We start from the raw sequence: 18,497 nt of genomic DNA, 5'->3' as shown, positions 1-18,497 counted from the left end.
AACTCTACAAGAGAAATTCTCTAGCAAATTTGCATTTAGAAAAATTTACAGTTAAACCCCTCAAGTCCAGTATTTCTAAAACTCTTTCTAACACTTGGTCATGTTCATTCCTATCCTTCCCATAAATAAGTATGTCATCCTGAAAACACTGGACATTAGATAACTGACCAAATAGTTAATGCATCAATCTTTGGAAAACAGCAGCGCCTGAAGCAAGACCGAAAGGCATTCTCTTGTATTAATAGCAACCTACAGGGGTGATAAATGCCGTATAATGTTTACAATCCTTCTGCAGCACAATCTGGGGATACGCTGCAGAGAGGTCTATGGTTGAAAAATACTTAGCAGTCCTGGTAGAAGGCAGCTTTTCTGATATACAGGGTAACATAAATTGATCTATGAGGATATTGTTATTAAGATATCTCAAATCTGAGACTGAGACTTGTGCAATTAAAGATCTTACACAGGTCGTATGTTACTGGGCCTCGATTAGTACATATGGGGCACATGGAGAGCGGAGAGTTGCGAAGGGGATGTGGAGAGCTTGGTAGCTTTATACATATTCTTTGGCACTGTGAGGAAATACAGGAATATTGGTTGAGGGTCCATGGCGAGATAAGAGAGGCTTTGGGGGAGGAGATACGACCAGAGGCCCGGAGGTGCATACTGAATGTGTGCGAACCAACAGATTTAAATGTGTATCGTAAGCAATGGGTGATACTGGCATGTATGGTTGCGAAACAAAATGTTGCTCAACTGTGGGGGGCCAGCCAGCCACCTCGGGTCTCCAAATGGGCGGCAGACTTGGAATGGTGTATGTTTAGGGAGAAGTCTGTATATGTGGCCAGTGGTTGTCCAGAGAAATGGGGAAAGGTCTGAGGGGCTTGGAATAGACACCGTCCGGCGCGACGAATGGAAGCTGAGGCGCAGGAATCCCCATGATCCTATGAATCGTAAATTGTTTTAGTAATTCTGTAAGAGCGCTGTATGAACCAAGCTAATGAGAAACTGTTAACTCACCTGATGTCTTTTTCTGTTATTTTGTTAATAAAAAGAGTTTAAAAAAAAGATATCTCAAATCTATGCACCAACGAAAATTTCCATTAAAACGTCTAGCAATCACCACAGGAGAAATCCATTCAGACGATTCTATTTTTTCACTAATGTCCCTTACAAGCAAAGTATCCAACTCCTTTTCCACTTCCTTTCTGACAGTAATAGGCATTGTTCTTGCTTTAAATACTTTAGGACTAACATCCTCTTTAAGAACAATATTGTGTTTGAAATCTGACAATTTTCCAAGTTTGCGTAATCAAGAGAGAGAGAGAGGACCAGGTAGCTAGTCCTTATCCCCGAGATTATATATGGTTTTAATCAAAAGAAGACTAGCTCATAGTTTAGAAATTAAATAAAGAGACTCAAGTATGTTTCGTCATGGGGTGAGAACACCTGGTGAGTGTGTTCAGAAAGCCCTCATCCACCAACCTAGTTGGTGGCATGCTTCATCATCGGGCCCACCCAGTGACACCTAGCGTGTCCCGGGTGTGCTTCGACGCTTGATTACAGCGGAGCAGGTATTTTGCTGAGTGTGCAGTGAAGAGTGTTATGAAAGTGATGTTTAAAACGGCTAGGCGGGGGTCCCAGTACCCGAGGGTAAATTAAACTTTAATACCTGGGCCTCCGTCAGCGGTTAAAAATAAGGCTGTTGGATGTTAGAGGCGAGTTACGACCTCCCACATCCGGTGGGTCAACATGTTTCAGCCAGTGCCTTATGTATATGCTGGCTTTCTTCAGGACCTATTTAAAAAGTGGGTGCAATTAAACTAGTGGGTGTGTGGTTCAGACTATGTGCCTACACGCCCTAAGGTGTTTATCTATGTGTGAGAGGGGGGATTCTCTTCTCAAGAACACGCTAGTTTTAGCAAGTTTTTGCCTCAAGGTTGAGAGGTGGCAGGGGGTTGACCAGCATTTCTGGGCAGAGCCTGCCCTGGACCTGTAGTGCCTCCTTCGCATACTGCGAAGGAGGCACTACAGGCACTACAGGCACTACAGGCACTACAGGTCCAGAGCAGGCTCTGCCCAGAAATGCTGGTCAACCCCCTGCCACCTCTCAACCTTGAGGCAAAAACTTGCTAAAACTAGCGTGTTCTTGAGAAGGGAATCCCCCCTCTCACACATAGATAAACACCTTAGGGCGTGTAGACACATAGTCTGAACCACACACCCACTAGTTTAATTGCACCCACTTTTTAAATAGGTCCTGAAGAAAGCCAGCATATACATAAGCCACTGGCTGAAACATGTTGACCCACCGGATGTGGGAGGTCGTAACTCGCCTCTAACATCCAACAGCCTTATTTTTAACCGCTGACGGAGGCCCAGGTATTAAAGTTTAATTTACCCTCGGGTACTGGGACCCCCGCCTAGCCGTTTTAAACATCACTTTCATAACACTCTTCACTGCACACTCAGCAAAATACCTGCTCCGCTGTAATCAGGCGTCGAAGCACACCCGGGACACGCTAGGTGTCACTGGGTGGGCCCGATGATGAAGCATGCCACCAACTAGGTTGGTGGGTGAGGGCTTTCTGAACACACTCACCAGGTGTTCTCACCCCATGACGAAACATACTTGAGTCTCTTTATTTAATTTCTAAACTATGAGCTAGTCTTCTTTTGATTAAAACCAATTTTCCAAGTTTGTCACAAAACACTCCAGGAACTTTTTTTAAGCATGTTTTGCCCTGTATTCTCACTGTCATCCAACACCATAACAGGTTCAGAACTATTGGGATCAAGTAAAATACCAAGTCCACCTTGATCAAACCACCCTAAAGCTGAGGTTTCTTTCTTAGCAATATAGAGTTTTCCAACACTCTCCCGGTTCTTAAATGTGAATACTAACTTGCCAAAACCCAACAAGTCTACTATCCTTTCACCAGAAAATCCTTCAGGAGATATATCTGGTTCCTCAAGCACAGTACGTAATTTGTCTGTAAACTTGGTTCTCTAAACACTTTCATTAATAATGGAGTAAGGGGAATCTGAATCAGCATTAATGTGTACGTTCACCCCACCAATGGTCATATCACATAAAGGTTTCTTTTCTTACCACAACATTGTCTATGTTAAGAATTTTACTATCCCCACTATCTTTAATATTGAGAACAAATCTTTCATTACCCTGTGTGAGAGAATTATATGAGTCATCATCACTTATGTCACTATCCTCAACACACTTCACTTTTTGTTTCATTTTCCTCCTGCACACCTTTAAAAAATGCCCCAACAAGCCACAGACAGAGCATTTCTGTTAAAAAGCAGGGCATAACTTAATATTGGCAAGATGCGACTTACTATCACACCTAAACACTTAAGAACGTCCTTTAACTGATCTTTTGACTTTTCCTTAAACTTATTTTGTTGCTTGAACTATACTTTTACTTGTACGTATGTGACTCACTATTTACTTTACTAACACATCTTCACGCTTGACCCCAAACTCAGATTGTAAGACTTTGACACTCCTACTGGACATTTCAGACTTTCTAACCAAAGCCAACACATGTTGTAAATTAGCGTCACCATTTACCCATAACTTCTTCTGAAAAGATACATCCTTAACATGCATAACAACTTGGATCCCTGATCAAATCTTCATGCAACGATCCAAACTTGCAATCCAAATATCCTAAGAGCTGCCACATAATCATCTATACTTTGGATAGACTTCTGTCTCTTGTGAAAAAATGTGCACCACACAATACCAATGCAAACCTTGGGGGGAAAAAACTACCAGTTGAAATCCGCAATAACACAATCAAAAACATTCCTCTCACCCTCCCCTCCAATTTCTTTAAGCCGGAAAGATTGTTAGAGGGCTAAGGAGAAATTCTGTGCGCACATTTTGAAAATGTATTAAAGATCAAAGAGGGACTAGTTCACTCTGAATGTAAAAATGATGTAGAAATTGAGCCCGGACAGTGAGCAGTACAGAAAGCAGAAATTAAGGCAAAGCATTAAGTAAAAATCTTTTAACACGGTCCATTCTTCACCCTCAATGAATAGAGGAGAAATAAAGGAGCCAAAAAACTCCTAAAATATGCCTACATTTCCATAATAGATTGACCATAAATGAAGAAGAAAAATACTTTTACAAAGCAAAAATCGAAGATTTCCAAAAATAAACGTGTCACAAAATAAATCTAAAACATTCTTTACCAAAAATGCCAATGCAGACTTTTGGTGAAGAAATCATCTTGACGCAGTAAACAGAATCCAACTGTGACCAGGCCCAATGAACCTGAAGGAAAATAAAAATAGTGGCACGCAACGTGCATAACTAGAAACAAGTTCGCTGATTCAATGGGGAAACAGCATCCACGAAGGCCTCATGCAACGTGCGTACAATAAACCCCTCAAACAAAGTGGATAAAAATCCGCACAATATGGAGTCACGTAGTGTGCATGCGTGTATCGTCAAACACGCACAAGAAGATGTCATAGCAGAGTCCCCAGGCCACACTGAGAGAGCGAAAGCTCAGAGCATGGACGAATCAAAGTGAGGAGAAATTTCAATTCCCAGCTGTAAGTAAAAAACAAAAACATTGAAATTCAATAACTCACGCCCAGGTGTAGGTAAAACGACCCAGAAAGAACCACCAGCAAACTGTAAGCGAAGCGATGTAGAAATTTAGAGAACACGCAATAAATCCAGAAGTAAAGTGTCGAGATGAAATGAAAAAAACACAGGGCACGCACAAGGGTCTGTTGGGGTGGTGCTGGAACTCGTCACCCGAATTGTAAAGTACTTCTCACGCAGAAACAGAGTAGAAATTAAGTACTTTATTCATTATAAGCACCACCCGCAGAAACACCGTCCAGCTCTATGTTACGTGTCGCAGCTACTGTCTCGATGCAGAATTTACATTCTAAACTGGAATGCAGAAAGCATCCACGACAGCCTGCACGAGCCACTTACACGCGAGCAGTAAACAACACAACAGACCCTTCACATTTTGTCAACTTATTTCCAAGCTGTACCTCCTATAGTAAGATAAAGCAATAGCTAGGTCAACAATATTGGCTCATGTTACAATAAAAACATTGAGATGTTGACACTGGCTTGTATTTATTTATTTACGGTTTAATTTCGAAGGCTTGTTTTATAATAGTCTGAGAAGACCAAAATAAAGATTATCTTTATTTGAAGTACATAAAAAAATCAAAGTCTAAATGAGGGTCTAAATAGAGAAAACATATATTGAGATGAGAACATAGGAAAGATTATCAAAATCAACAAAGATCACTGGTTAGATGTTTAAAACAGGTTTCTGCCCATTACATTCTAGTCATTTTGCTGTGGGTCCAAGCGAGTGGTGGCTCATGGCTTTCAGGCTCACAGCTTTGCCCATCTCTTTTATCCTCCCATACTCTGCTCATCTCTCAAAGCACTGCAAGAGACTTTGCAATAAGTGGCCTCCTGCAGGGCTTTGTAACAATGATTAAGATGCTGGTACACACCATGCTAAAACCTCAATGAGGTCTTCTGCAAGGCTTGAATTCTGCTGCACCACACATACTGCTGTATGTTTCCTATGCTGTGCACTTCTCACATAAATTAGTGCAACAGATGTACTATAGCCATCAAAATGCAACACACCACAATAACACAGGAGGAAGCTTACCAAACACTTTAGCTTTGGCAAAAGGTGGGAACAAGTCTGTATGTCCGTACAAGTTTCTATGAATCTGCCAGAGATCTTTGTGCAGCTTCTTAAAGTCACTGTATCTCTTCCAAACGATTATCTGAACGGAGATAAAAGCAAAAAAAGTAGCAGTGAATAATAATCGATATATGCAGACTGTTGGTATCTGTATAAGATCTGACTGCCCCCAACAGCAGCTTAAATTAAAAGCCAACTATTTATTCCCTGAATCTGAACCTTGAATTCTATGTACGACAGACCAAAGTGAGTGAAGTTCACCTCCCCTGTGAATGAGAGCTCAGGTGAAGTGTGTCTTAGTCACAAAGAGCACAATCAACAGTTGTGCAGGGACAAATGCACAGCAGAGAAATAATATTAATGTTGTTTTCCGTTCCCTCATGGGTATCACTTTAGTGTTTTGTGCACTTCTGGTTTTGTAAACTCGTATGCAGATTCTGTGACAACTATGAGGTAACAGAACTCAGTGCCTATGATGACCCTGGCAATGTTACTAAGTTCGTCGCTAGACTGTAGTGGGCAAAGGGATCATTCTTTACTATTTCCATAGCAATATTTGCCGTTGGGGAGTGATTTATGTATTTACTAAAAGGATACATATGTGTGCTTTCTGGGATACACAGCAGTCTCTTCTCACTTTCCAGCTGTTTATTAAACAATGACATGATTTTAAGTTCTATTAATACAACTGCATCACACCAGCCCAAGATACAAACATAGCTTCCCTATATGGCGGGCATCAATGTGTTAGCTGTGTTAGCAATGTGTCTCCTTCCTCGCCGCCAAGACCTGGAACACCCTCCCCACTCACCTACGGCAGACTCAAGACCTTTTCTCCTTCAGAAGACTCCTCAAGACCTGGCTCTTCGAGCAGTAGCAGCTCCCCTCCCCTCAGCGCCTTGAGACCCTCACGGGTAAGTAGCACGCTTTATAAGTATAATGATTGATTGATTGATTAGACGGTTTGTGTGTTTGTGATGCAACTATGCCTTCAGCATGAACCAGGTACAGGTTGTTTGAATTTTAGTTACATCCGAAGCTCAGAATACAAGCACCCTGAGTCACAGGGAACAGCAGAAGGCAACAAAATATTTTTTAGGTCTGGAAGAAAGACAGCTTTAGCTGTCTTGCCATCCTCATGTTTTTCCCCAAATTATCATACAAAAAATACATACATATAAAGGGGCTCCCCATCAACGCTCTTTCACAATTGGTCTGTTGACATGTCACTTTAATTATACTCTCTCCCACCCCAACAGAAGGTATAGATCAACAGACCAGCCCAATGCAGCCACTGGATGCCTTCATGTTGAGTGGCAGTCTTTTTTCCCCTGCACATGTATACATACACCTAAAAATAGTTCCCATGAACAGAAATTGTTTGGCACTTGCAATTCCCAATGACAGATAGCCCCCTACGGTATAGTAGGATAACATCATCTATTTTCATAACTCTAAAACATTTATTGGAAATTACAATATTTATTCTTGACAATAAACCAGATTTGGTATATATTCATTCATTGTAATGAAAAAGAGCACAAGTGATTAGTGTAGCTAAAGTGAATATGCAGATTTTTAGGTTGAAATCACTTCAGCAGGTTTGTGATTGACATTTCAACTACTTGAGAGATCCCTCTAGTAACTACTTGTGGAACGTTATCACCTCTATTGGAATGCTGTACCAGCACTGTCAGTATGCAGAAAACACAGCTCACACCTCAAAGACAAAGCCTAAACCCATTGAAACATAAACAGCCAAATTAAGCTGTCAGTGAATAAAATTCCTATAAATAGTAAGGTGTGGTCACAAATATAAAAAATAAGAAAAATGTATTGAAATATGTAATTGTGACTGGTTATTAAGAGCCAGTTTTGGCAAATAATTAATATTATGGAAAACATGACAAATTATTAAAACAGCAAAAGCGTGTATGCACATTTCTATTTGAAAGCTACACCCTGTCAGCTTGCAGGTCATTTGAAGCAGTTGCTTCTGACTTGAGATGGACCTCTGTATTAACAAGTGGAAGAGCAGACTCATTTGAGAATTTCAATGCTTTTCCATTTGACTTGTGGGGGACACCTAGTAACAACTTGAGGAACTGCACCTTCATGAAAGAATTTCAATGGTTAAACATTCGACCTTTGACAACACCTAGTGTCAACTAGTGCAACTGCGACTGGATGAAAACATTTCAGTGCTTTTGCATTTGAGGTTTGACTGAACCTAGTGAAGAATACTGGAATTGTGGCTTTCACCAGTTTTGCATTTAACTTGTGAAGAACACCTCGTAACGACTGGAAAAATCATAGGTTTGAATATATATTTATAGTGTTTTCTTGGCTCGAGGGATCAAGAGTTTCGGAGTCCGCCCTGAGGATTGATAGACTAGTGGAGAGTGGGGTATTCTACCTCTAGGATATTATGTGCTGCATGATTGTCCCTGCACATTCTGTCTTTTCGATCTTCAAGGCTGTAGCTGCCCGAGGGGACTGGAGGAGGCGCTTTTGCTCGTGGATGTGTGGGATCGATTCATGCCACCCCCAGCCTGCATACCGACACCGGAGCCCGAGATTTTCACCCCCCACACCACCGACCCACATGCGTAAACATAATGCATGTTGGGAGTTGAAGTTCAAACATTCACAACGATCTCCAACAGGTGAGCTGACTGCTAGGGGAGGAGCTATGTGTCGTCGCCATTACTTTAGGTGGAGCAGAGCTACAGGGACCATTGCTGGACTATCTTGAGTGTAGGGCGCTGAAGAAGGCTAGAGACTGCAGAAATGCATTCGCCGCCACTCGACTGATGCATCCGTGAAATAAAGTATTTTCCTCCTACCCCCCTCTGGCCTCCACCTTTCTCTATTTGGAAGGAGATATATATATACATATACATATATATATATATTCACTGAAAAAAACCATAGGTTTCACACCAGTTATAGTTAGCTGGAAATTTTACTCGCATAAAACCATTGAAATTCCCACGTTATAGTTAGTTGGACTCACTATAACTTGCGCGTGCAATGCACTGCTGATGACGTCACATATTACATCACTCATGACATGGTCAGTGACATCACTCATGACATCACTGATGGCACCATCCAGTGAATGTGTGTCTTTCCGAGAAATAAATATGTGTTATATATGTATATGTAAAAGTTGATGGAAGAATAAATGTTTAAATAAGTGTTTAGATGTTAAAAAATTTTTTTAAAAAAATTGATCGGTTAACTGGCTTATTAAGTGTATCTTAGGTAATACATATATTAGTGAGTAATGTTTAAATATTTAAATATAAGGATTAGTGTTTCACTTTCTGTATAAGTGGCTGCATGGGTTGGTGAGTAGCTACATGTGTCTGTATATGGGTTATTAGATGTTTGTTTTAGTATCAGTATGAGTATTTGTATGGTTGGGTGGGGGTATTACTTAGCACATAGATGCATGAATAACTGACTCTCTGTATGTGTTTTGAAGACAGCATATGTGCAGGACTGTATGGGTGGATGAGTGTGTATATGTGTGTGTTAGTGAGTGAATGACTGTCTCACTAGTGTCTTTATCAGTAACTACATATGTTTTAATCTAGTATATGTGAATATTGATGTATGTAAGTGAGTATATGTGAGAGTATGAGATTGTAAAAGTTCCTGTTTAAATAAGTATGTGTTTCTATAAGTGATTGTTTAAGAGAGTAAGTATGTGTAAGTTTCCTTAGAAGTAAGGTGGTTGTGTGTGTATAGCTGTATATGCAAATAAATGGATGTACAATAGTTTATTTGCATGTGTGAGTATGTGTGTGAGTAACTTTTGGATGACTGTCGGTGTGTAACAGGATGTATAGGTGTATCACTACATATGATGAGTGATATGTATGAGTGACTATATAGAACTGTTGGTGAATGAGTGGATGTGTATATAGATGGTGGAATTACTGAATTGGTTGTTGTAACTGATATGGGTATCTCCATTTTTTTGAAAATTTTAGTTTCTATTTTTGAATATGTGTTTCAAGGGTTACATTACAGTGAAAGGAGGTCTGTCACTGTGTCACAAGGATGGTGTCATCAGTGATGTCATGAGTGATGTCACTGACCATGTCATGAGTGATGTAATATGTGACGTCATCAGCAGTGCATTGCACGCGCAAGTTATAGTGAGTCCAACTAACTATAACGTGGGAATTTCAATGGTTTTATGCGAGTAAAATTTCCAGCTAACTATAACTGGTGTGAAACCTATGGTTTTTTTCAGTGAATTTCAATGTTTTTTTTTAATAGCAAATCTCTATAGGTATGAAAAGTAATATTTTTTATAACAAATTTTATATTGTATAATTATGTAATAGTATTTTTTTTATTTATTTATTTATTTATTTGCCCCGGAGCGCTCCCGGGGCACGTACCGATGCGCTCACCGGTAACCGCAGTGCTTCGGCGCGTACCGGTGAGCGTCCCGTTAGCGCTATCCCCGCGAACGAAAACAACATCGTGACGTATCGCGTAGCCGCGTGATGCGTCATATGATGCACTACGTAAGCGCACCCGGAAGCACCCGAGCGCATACGATTGCGCAACGTAAGCACCACCGGGCGCGCCCCGGGGAGCGCCCCCGGGCACGTACCGGGGGGCGTAGCGTAAGCACGTCGGGTCATGTGACCTCAAAATAACACTTTTGATTGGTTCAGAACACTTTTGGTTTCCAAATGATGAGAAAGCCCAGGTCATGAGACCTGAAAATAACACTTTTGATTGGTTCACAACAGTTTTGTTTTCCAAATGACCCCACCTTTTTTCCTCATTTTCACTTTGTTGTTTGAGTGAAAAAGACCTGCATTCATTCTGTGAGAAATGGCTTCACTAGTAGCAGCTGCAGGTGCATCTGCACCACCACCACCTCCACCACCACCACAAGGACCACCACAAGACCACATTGGTGGTCAAGACGAAGAGGAGGACGAACAGGAGGAGGAGGAGAGGGACTTTCTGCCTGAGGACAATCCCCCATACAGACCCAAGGAACATTTTATTTGGAACTTTTACAAGATGCCAAGGGTGCAAAAAAGGTGAATGCAGCTAAGGTGACTTGCCTCATCTGTGGCCAACAACTGTCAAGAGGGAACCCAAAGAAGAAGTATTCTTTTGGTAACCACACTATGATTCGACATATGCAGAGGAAGCACCCGAACAATTATTCGGCAGCAGAGGTCAGGGAACTGACCAAGAACCCTCCCCATCCTTTTTCTTCAAGCGCCTCCAATCAACCCACTCCATCGGGTGCAGAGGCTAGGAAGATGGTCTCTAATGTACAAACCAGGTTTGCAAGTTTAAAATTTGTTTGCAAATATTGCAACAAAACAATTTCATATGGTGAGCAAAGCATCACTTTACTCAATTGAGCTGCAGACAACCATCACTGCAGCAAGCAACTTTAATTTTTTTCTATTTTTTTTGCTCCAGTTGAGCTGTTTGCAATTCCCTGTGTTTTGTTTGACCCCAGAAAAACTACAAAAAAATATAAAATTGTTCCGAAAAGCCAAAAAAAGTAAAAAAGTTCAAAAAAACAATAAAAAAATATAAAACAACAATAAGAATAAAAAAAAAGTTCTTTTCATAACTACCTCCAATTTATATAAAAATGCTACATTTTTTTAAAAACTCGGTCTTTCTTTTTTTCTCCAGGGTACGCGTACCGGTAAGTGTACCGATACGTGTACCGGGGCGCGCACCCCCTCAAAAAAAAAAAAAAAAAATGAGTGTGTGTGTGTGGTGTGTGGGGGGTGGGGGGTGGGTGTGGGTGTGGGGTGTGTGTGTGGGGGGGTGTGTGTGTGGGGTGTGTGTGTGTGTAGGATGTGTGGGGTGTGTGTGTGGGTGTGTGTGTGTGGGGGGGGTGTGTGTGGGTGTGTGTGTGAGGAGTGTGTGTGTGGGTGTGTGTGTGTGTGAGGTGTGTGTGTGGTGCGTGTGTGTGTGTGTGGGGGGGGAGTGAGGTGTGTGTGGGGGATGTGTGGGGTGTGTCTGTGAGGTGTGTGTGTGTGGGGGGGGGAGTGAGGTGTGTGTGGGTGGGGGGGTGAGGGGGGTGTGGGTGTAGGTGGGGGTGTGGGTGTGTAAGGTGTGTGTGTGGGTGTGGGTGTATGGGGTGTTTGGGTGTGGGTGGAGGTGTGGGTGTGTGAGGTATGTGTGGGGTGTGTGTGGGGGGGGTGGGTGTGGGGTGTGTGTGTGGGGGGGTATGTGTGTGGGGTGTGTGTGTGTATGAGTAAAATGTTCAGCTAACTATAACTGGTGTCAAACCTATGGTTTTTTCAGTGAATTTAATAGGTTTTTTAAATGCTAATTCCTAACTATAACTCGTGTGAAACCTATGGTTTTTTCAGTGAATTTCATAGGTTTCTTAAATGCTAATTCCTAACTATAACTGGTGTGAAACCTATGGTTTTTTCAGTGCATTTCAAAGGTTTTTTAAATGCTAATTCCTAACTATATAAGGCCTGAAACCTTTGGTTTTTTCAGTGAACTCACAAGGTTTTTTTAAATGCTAATTCTATTAGCGGATAACGTTTATATATGTTAATATCCGTATGGGACCACCTGAACAGCCCTAGAGGGGGTCAGGGTGTTTCTACAAGGCCCCCAAATCTTTTTTTTTCTTTTAAAAAAATGAGGTACGCGCAGCGTACGGGTACGCGTACCGTGCGCGTACCGTACGCGTACCGTACGCGCACCGTAAGCGTACCCCGCGACTTTCCGAATTTTTTTTTATTTTTTTTTGGTCCTTGGGGGTCCTTGTGGGACCCCCTGAGCAGGCCTAGGGGGTCAGGATGCTTCTACCCTGCCCCCTTTTTGAGTTCTACACGTTTGTTTTTCTGCTTTCCTGTGCCTCAGTCTACCGAGGCACAAGAAGGCTGCCAACAGTTTCTGTTTTGGAGTGTTGACAGACATTGGCAGCCAATCAGAATGCAGCTCGCGCACTAGAGGTATGCGTACGGTACGTGCTCCTGCCCCCTCGTCCTGCACGGGTCCAGGTTACTTAACGGTTGGGGTAGAAACACTTGGCGGGGTGCGACCACGAGGAGACACAGAGTGCACTAGTGATTGCGGATGGGCCTCTTCTTCTTCCCCTTCCCTCCTTTTCACCCAAATATTTGATGACCTGGAGTGCACGGAGGTGACTCTACCTGGGAGCATTGAGTGGAGGCCTTTCATTGGGGTGCGAGCGTACCACGTAGTCTAGATCACCTCCATCTGGAGGCAGTGGAACTGAACGTACTCTTGCCTGACCAACTTGCCTGAATTGAGACCTTTTCTGAGCGGAGCCGCCCTGGGGAGTGGACCGCGTTGGGATGACTACAGAATGCATTGCTGCGGGCTTGGAGAGAGTGCAACGGATATTATTGAGTGTGATTACCTGAACTCAACTGCAGTAGTTATGGGTAAACCTCGAAGTAAGAAGGAAGAGGACCCCCAGCCTTCGGGGGCAGAATCTCCGCTCCAGGAGAATAAAGGCGAACCAGACACCTCCAAGGAGCCTGGAATACAGCTCCAGTTAGATAGGATATTGGCGGGCATTACTGACACCCGGGTGGCTTTCCAGCAGGACATCGCGCAAGTCACAACGGGACTGGGTTTACTGCGCGCAGACCATTCGAAACTGGTGGACTGCGTCCGACAAGCCGAGACCACAATTCAAAAGCTGGAACCAGCACAGACTGCACTGTCTACCTCAATGACAGGGGTCCTGGACCGCCTTGCGGAACTCGAACGAAGGGCTGAAGACGCGGAAGGCAGAAACAGGCGCAACAACATTCGCGTAGTGGGTCTGTCAGAGAAAATTGAGGGATCGGATATGGTGAGCTTTCTAGAACACTGGCTTCAGACCGTTGTAGCCCCAGAAGGGCTGTCTACTTTCTACACCCTAGAGCGGGCACACCGAGTGCCGGCGAAACCGCCCCTGCAGGGTCGTCCCCCACGACTGGTTGTGGCGCGTTTGCTACACTTTCGTGATCGTGACTTGCTCCTCAGGAAAGCCCGCAGCGACGGCCCATACCAAGTGGACAACAGCAGTGTTACCATTTTCCCAGACTACTTATTCGACACACAACGACGCTGCATGTCCTTCCAAGCAGTGAAGAAGGAATTGCGGATGGAAGGACTTCAATATTCATTATTCTTCCCAGCCAGGTTGCGCATTATAGTGGATGGGAAAGCACACTTTCATGACTCCCCTGAAGATGCTTGGGATTGGCTGGAACTGTATAGATCAGGGAAAGATGGCCGTCAACCCGGAACGCAAGAGCTAGCAGCGGACCCTCAACCTCGGAGATCGCAGCGATTGCGGCGTGGAAGGAGGGGCTTACGGACACCACTGCTCTCACAAACAGTTATGGAGTGCAAAGGGGCCCTGGAAGCGGTCTCTGCAATATTGGTTGAGCTACAGAAAACCACGCCGGATGCATCGGACATTGGCAGTGATAGAGCTCGCTCAGAACCAGAGACTTATGGATCGGATGATCAACGGTTGCCAGAGGTCACTCCTGGGACGGCGGATGGACTGCTGGATGAGTAGCCTTTGTTGTATTGGCTGGACTGGGCTTGTGGTCTGGGCTGGGGGCTGTGCTGTTGGGTCTGAGTGGGGAGAGAGGGAGGAGTAATATTTAAGGTGGGGACTAATGACAGGATGTTATTCTAGGTTGCGCTCCCTGAACTTTGAGTATTGCCGTGACTGGATTGCTGATGGTGCGGGGGGTTGGGGGTGCGGGCGTCCGGCCTAATACCGGACTATGAATGATTGCTGTGGGGACTTGAAAAGGGCTTGGGGGGGCGGGATAGCGGACGGGGTATTGGGGGCGAGCATTAACTGCATCGTAAGCTTTTCCGAGAGTCGCCCATCAGGCTCCATCCCACCCCCACCGAGTGGAATTTTCAGGGTGCCTTAACTTGCATGGGGCATTCTTTTGGGGCAGTTTGGATGGGATTCACTATGTTAGTGCCTGTTCTTGGGGGGGTGGGTTTCATGTTGGGTGGGAAGAGGGAGTTGGGAGTTGGGGTTGGAATATTTAAGGGGACTTGTCTGCCACTGAGGGTATATTACGGACAATTGCTATTGAGTGCTGAGTGTACATCAGGAGTGTTATTCCCCCGGCGGCCAGGAAGAACAGGCTGCTTCGGGTGGCTGATTCATCTGCGTTACTGGTTCCCCACCTGATGTTAAGTGCATAACCTGGAAGGTTCGAGGGTTACACTCCATGCAACGTAGACATAGGATACACTCTTATTTGGTACGCAGAGGCGCACAGATAGCGTTACTACAGGAGACACACCTGACCCGATCGGAGGGGCTCGCCCTGCAGCGTAGGTGGCGCTGACAATTATTTTATACCACATACTCCGCGTTTGCGCGAGGGGTCCTAATTTGGGTTAGGGCAGGGGTACCTTTTCAGACGCTGGACCAACTGGTGGTTCCAGAGGGTCGCTATGTAGTGGTCCGTGGCCGCCTATTTGGGCGTGAGGTGTCACTATGTAGTGTTTACGCTCCCAATATAGATCAGGCGTTGTTTTTAGGGACTCTGTCCTCTGCTCTTGCAAGCTATTTCACGACTCCGATGTTAATGGGGGGCGACTTTAATTCAGTGCTTGATGTGTCTCTGGATAGGTCTCATCCTCCTCTACCCACGGCCCCGATTAATAAGTTGGCGAGAACACAAGCCCAATGGCAAGATAATTGGGGACTCTTAGACGTATGGAGAGAACAGCACCCAGACGTTAAGAGATTATTCATACTATTCTTCGTTACATGACCTACACATCAGACTAGACGTCATCTTGTGTAGTTCAGCCCTGGCGCCCCTAGTGGCTAATAGCGAATATTTAGCACGGACAATATCGGATCACAACCCGTTACTGGTGACTTTCTGCTGGAGAGCGGAGCGCCCTGTGATTCCTAATTTTAGGCTGCCGCCCGAGATGCTGGAAGACCAGGTTTTTCGGGCGGAGTTAAGGGTTGGGGTGCAACGCTATTTTGAGGAGAACACAGGCACTGCTGCGACGACTGCCATTGAATGGGACGCTTTCAAGGTAGTAGTCCGTGGATTAAGCATCGCCAAGTGGGTGGGATTTAGGAAACTACTGCTGCTGGAGGTGGATGAGAGTGAACGGACACTGCGGGAGGCTGAAAGGTCTTATTCGGAAGGCTCGGGCTCCCGTGAGAGGGCCCTGGCGCAGAGAGAAACCGTGGCCGCGGGAGTGGAACGTCTACGATGCTTTGGCCACAAGGCCTACTTGGCTCGAGCTCATGCAGAACGGGATAAGGTGGGTACGCTCCTGGCTTGGCTGGCGGACCCCACTCCGAGATGCAAGCCAATTTTGGCACTGACCACGGCGACGGGGCACTTGGTATTCGAGCAACATCGTATAAACGACTGCTTCCGGGCCTTCTACGCGGAACTCTACACGAGTCAGTTACAGACTAGTGAGGAACATATGCGTGCCTTTTTAGAGGACTTGGCCCTGCCCACACCTGAGGCGGATGAGGCTGAGACGCTAGGCCAAGACATTCGCTGTACCATCAAGCAATTAGCGCGTAATAAAACGCCGGGCAGTGATGGCTTGCCTAGTGAGTTTTATTTAACTTATATTGACCTCTTGGCCCCCAGATTGCTATTGATGTTCCAAGAAGCCGGGAAAACAGGGATGTTGCCTGCTTCGACCAGAGAGGCCATCGTAGTTCCACTACTCAAACCGGATAAACTACCAACTGATCCAACTTCCTACAGACCCCTATCCATGCTCACAACTGACTATAAAATATTGAGCCACGTGTTGGCCACCAGGCTCCTCCCCTTCATGACTCGGCTGATACATGTAGATCAGGACGGATTCATTCCTACGCGCAACACTGCCGGTAGCATGCGCCGCTTACTGGGTGTCTTAGATGGAGGTAGTGAACGGGAGGGACAGGAATTGGTCCTGTCGGTGGATATCGCTAAAGCGTTTGATAGCCTGGAATGGCCCTATCTGTTCTCGGTTATGGCACGTTTTGGACTTGGTGCTGGATATGTCCATTGGACTGAAACCCGTGTGGGTAGGGCTGTCTCTTGCTCCTATACCATGGGGCGAGGAACCAGGCAGGGTTGCCCCTTGTCCCTGTTGCTATTCGCTCTGGCGTTCAAACCGCTAGCGGCGTGCGCCCGGAGGGGAGAAGCGTACACCGGCTTACAACTGCGAGGTCAAGCACACTACATCTCGTTTTTCGCAGATGATCTTCTCATGTTTTTAGCAGAGGCAGGAGATGCCTTAACTGGGGCGCGCAACCTGTTGACCCGATTTGGGTGCCTCTCCGGACTACACGTTAACTGGACCGAAACATGTGTTTTCCCGGTGTCAAGCAGGTATGTCCCACCACAGTTGCCACCTGAATTGAAGTGGGAGCGAGATGTCTCCCTTACCTGGGCACACAAATATACCATGCTCACGAGGACCTCCTGGAGGGGAATGTCGAGAGGGCAATGAGGGGCCTGCGGAGTAACATGAAATTCTGGGAGACACTGCGCTGTCGGTAGCAGGGCGAGTGGCGCTTTTAAAGATGGTGGCACTGCCTCGTCTGCTGTACCTCTTCCGGACCCTGCCTGTCAGAATACCGGCCGCATTTTTCCGACGCTTACGATCTGCAATGAGCAGTTTCATTTGGGGTGCAGATCGACGTAGGGTAGCCCTGACTACACTGATGAGACCGAGAATTGAAGGCGGTTTAGCTGCTCCGGACCGCGAGCTGTACTTTTTGGCTGCGCAATTCCAGATTTTGACACAAGCGGTGGCACTGGAATTCCGCGGACCGGAAAGGAGAGCGATCCCTGAAGTATAGAGACACGTTCTCGCCTTTATCATTCTACAGCAACCGCTAAAGATTGGGGACCTATCGTTGACCGAGAGTACCCTGAGGTACTGTTGGAAGCGTTTTCACACTAGACTTGGGGTCCGACGCCCATACGCTCCTGAAATACCACGGGGCATGTGCACGGCCTTACCTCACGGGGGTGACTGGTCTGGACTAGCGGAGGGGGAAGAACTGGGACTGCAGATGGTGGGAGACTTATATGCGGATGGTGCTCTGCTGCCGTATGAAACGTTGCAGGATACCTTTGTTCTTCCGCACGGCCACTATCTGCTGCATGCAGCATTGATAACAGCCATACAAAAGCATTGGGGCGCTGGCTTATCCGAACCGCCCCTGAACGAGGCTTGTCAATATGTTGTGATGGCAGCTGGCACGTTCAAGGCTATTACCTGCCTCTATAGACGGATGCTCGGAGTAGATGCTGACCCGCTGCCAAAACTGCGGGTTCACTGGATGGCGGACTTCGGCAAAGACATCCCTGATGCAACCTGGTTGCAGATCCTCCAGAGAGCACGGAAGGACACTAGACATGCTAGATTCCAACTTATCCAATATTTTATATTGCATAGGGCTTACCTCACACCAGCTAAAATTAATCAATACTTTCGGGTGGACACAGCACACTGCCCCTGTTGCTATTTGCAGGGAGCGGACCTGTGCCACATGCTGTGGGACTGCCCTCGGGTGGGACCATATTGGGAGGTGGTAACCTCATCCCTTGGTAGAGTAACTGGGCGATTGGTAGACATGGATAAGGGCGTGTGCCTGCTGCATTGGTTCCCGCGCACCAGTAAAAACAAAATAACTAGCAAGTTCATGGATTTGGGCCTCATCCTGGCCAAAAGGGAAATTACGTCTCATTGGAAGGCGGC

The 18,497-nt window shown here is 45.4% G+C and overlaps 1 protein-coding gene across 2 annotated transcripts in view; it reads right to left on the bottom strand.

The window, feature by feature from the left end:
* The window catches only part of RPS6KC1 (ribosomal protein S6 kinase C1), a 479,581-nt gene that overhangs the window by 412,274 nt on the left and 48,810 nt on the right, over positions 1–18,497 (bottom strand). For both annotated transcript variants that reach the window (XM_078649767.1, XM_078649766.1), the window contains exon 3: positions 5,688–5,808. In XM_078649767.1, coding sequence (XP_078505893.1) covers positions 5,688–5,808 — 121 coding nt within the window. The remainder of the gene's footprint in view (positions 1–5,687; positions 5,809–18,497) is intronic.

Source organism: Lissotriton helveticus, chromosome 6 (genome assembly GCF_964261635.1).
Source record: "Lissotriton helveticus chromosome 6, aLisHel1.1, whole genome shotgun sequence".
NCBI lineage: Eukaryota > Metazoa > Chordata > Amphibia > Caudata > Salamandridae > Lissotriton > Lissotriton helveticus.
This window is presented reverse-complemented; position numbering and strand designations above follow the sequence as displayed.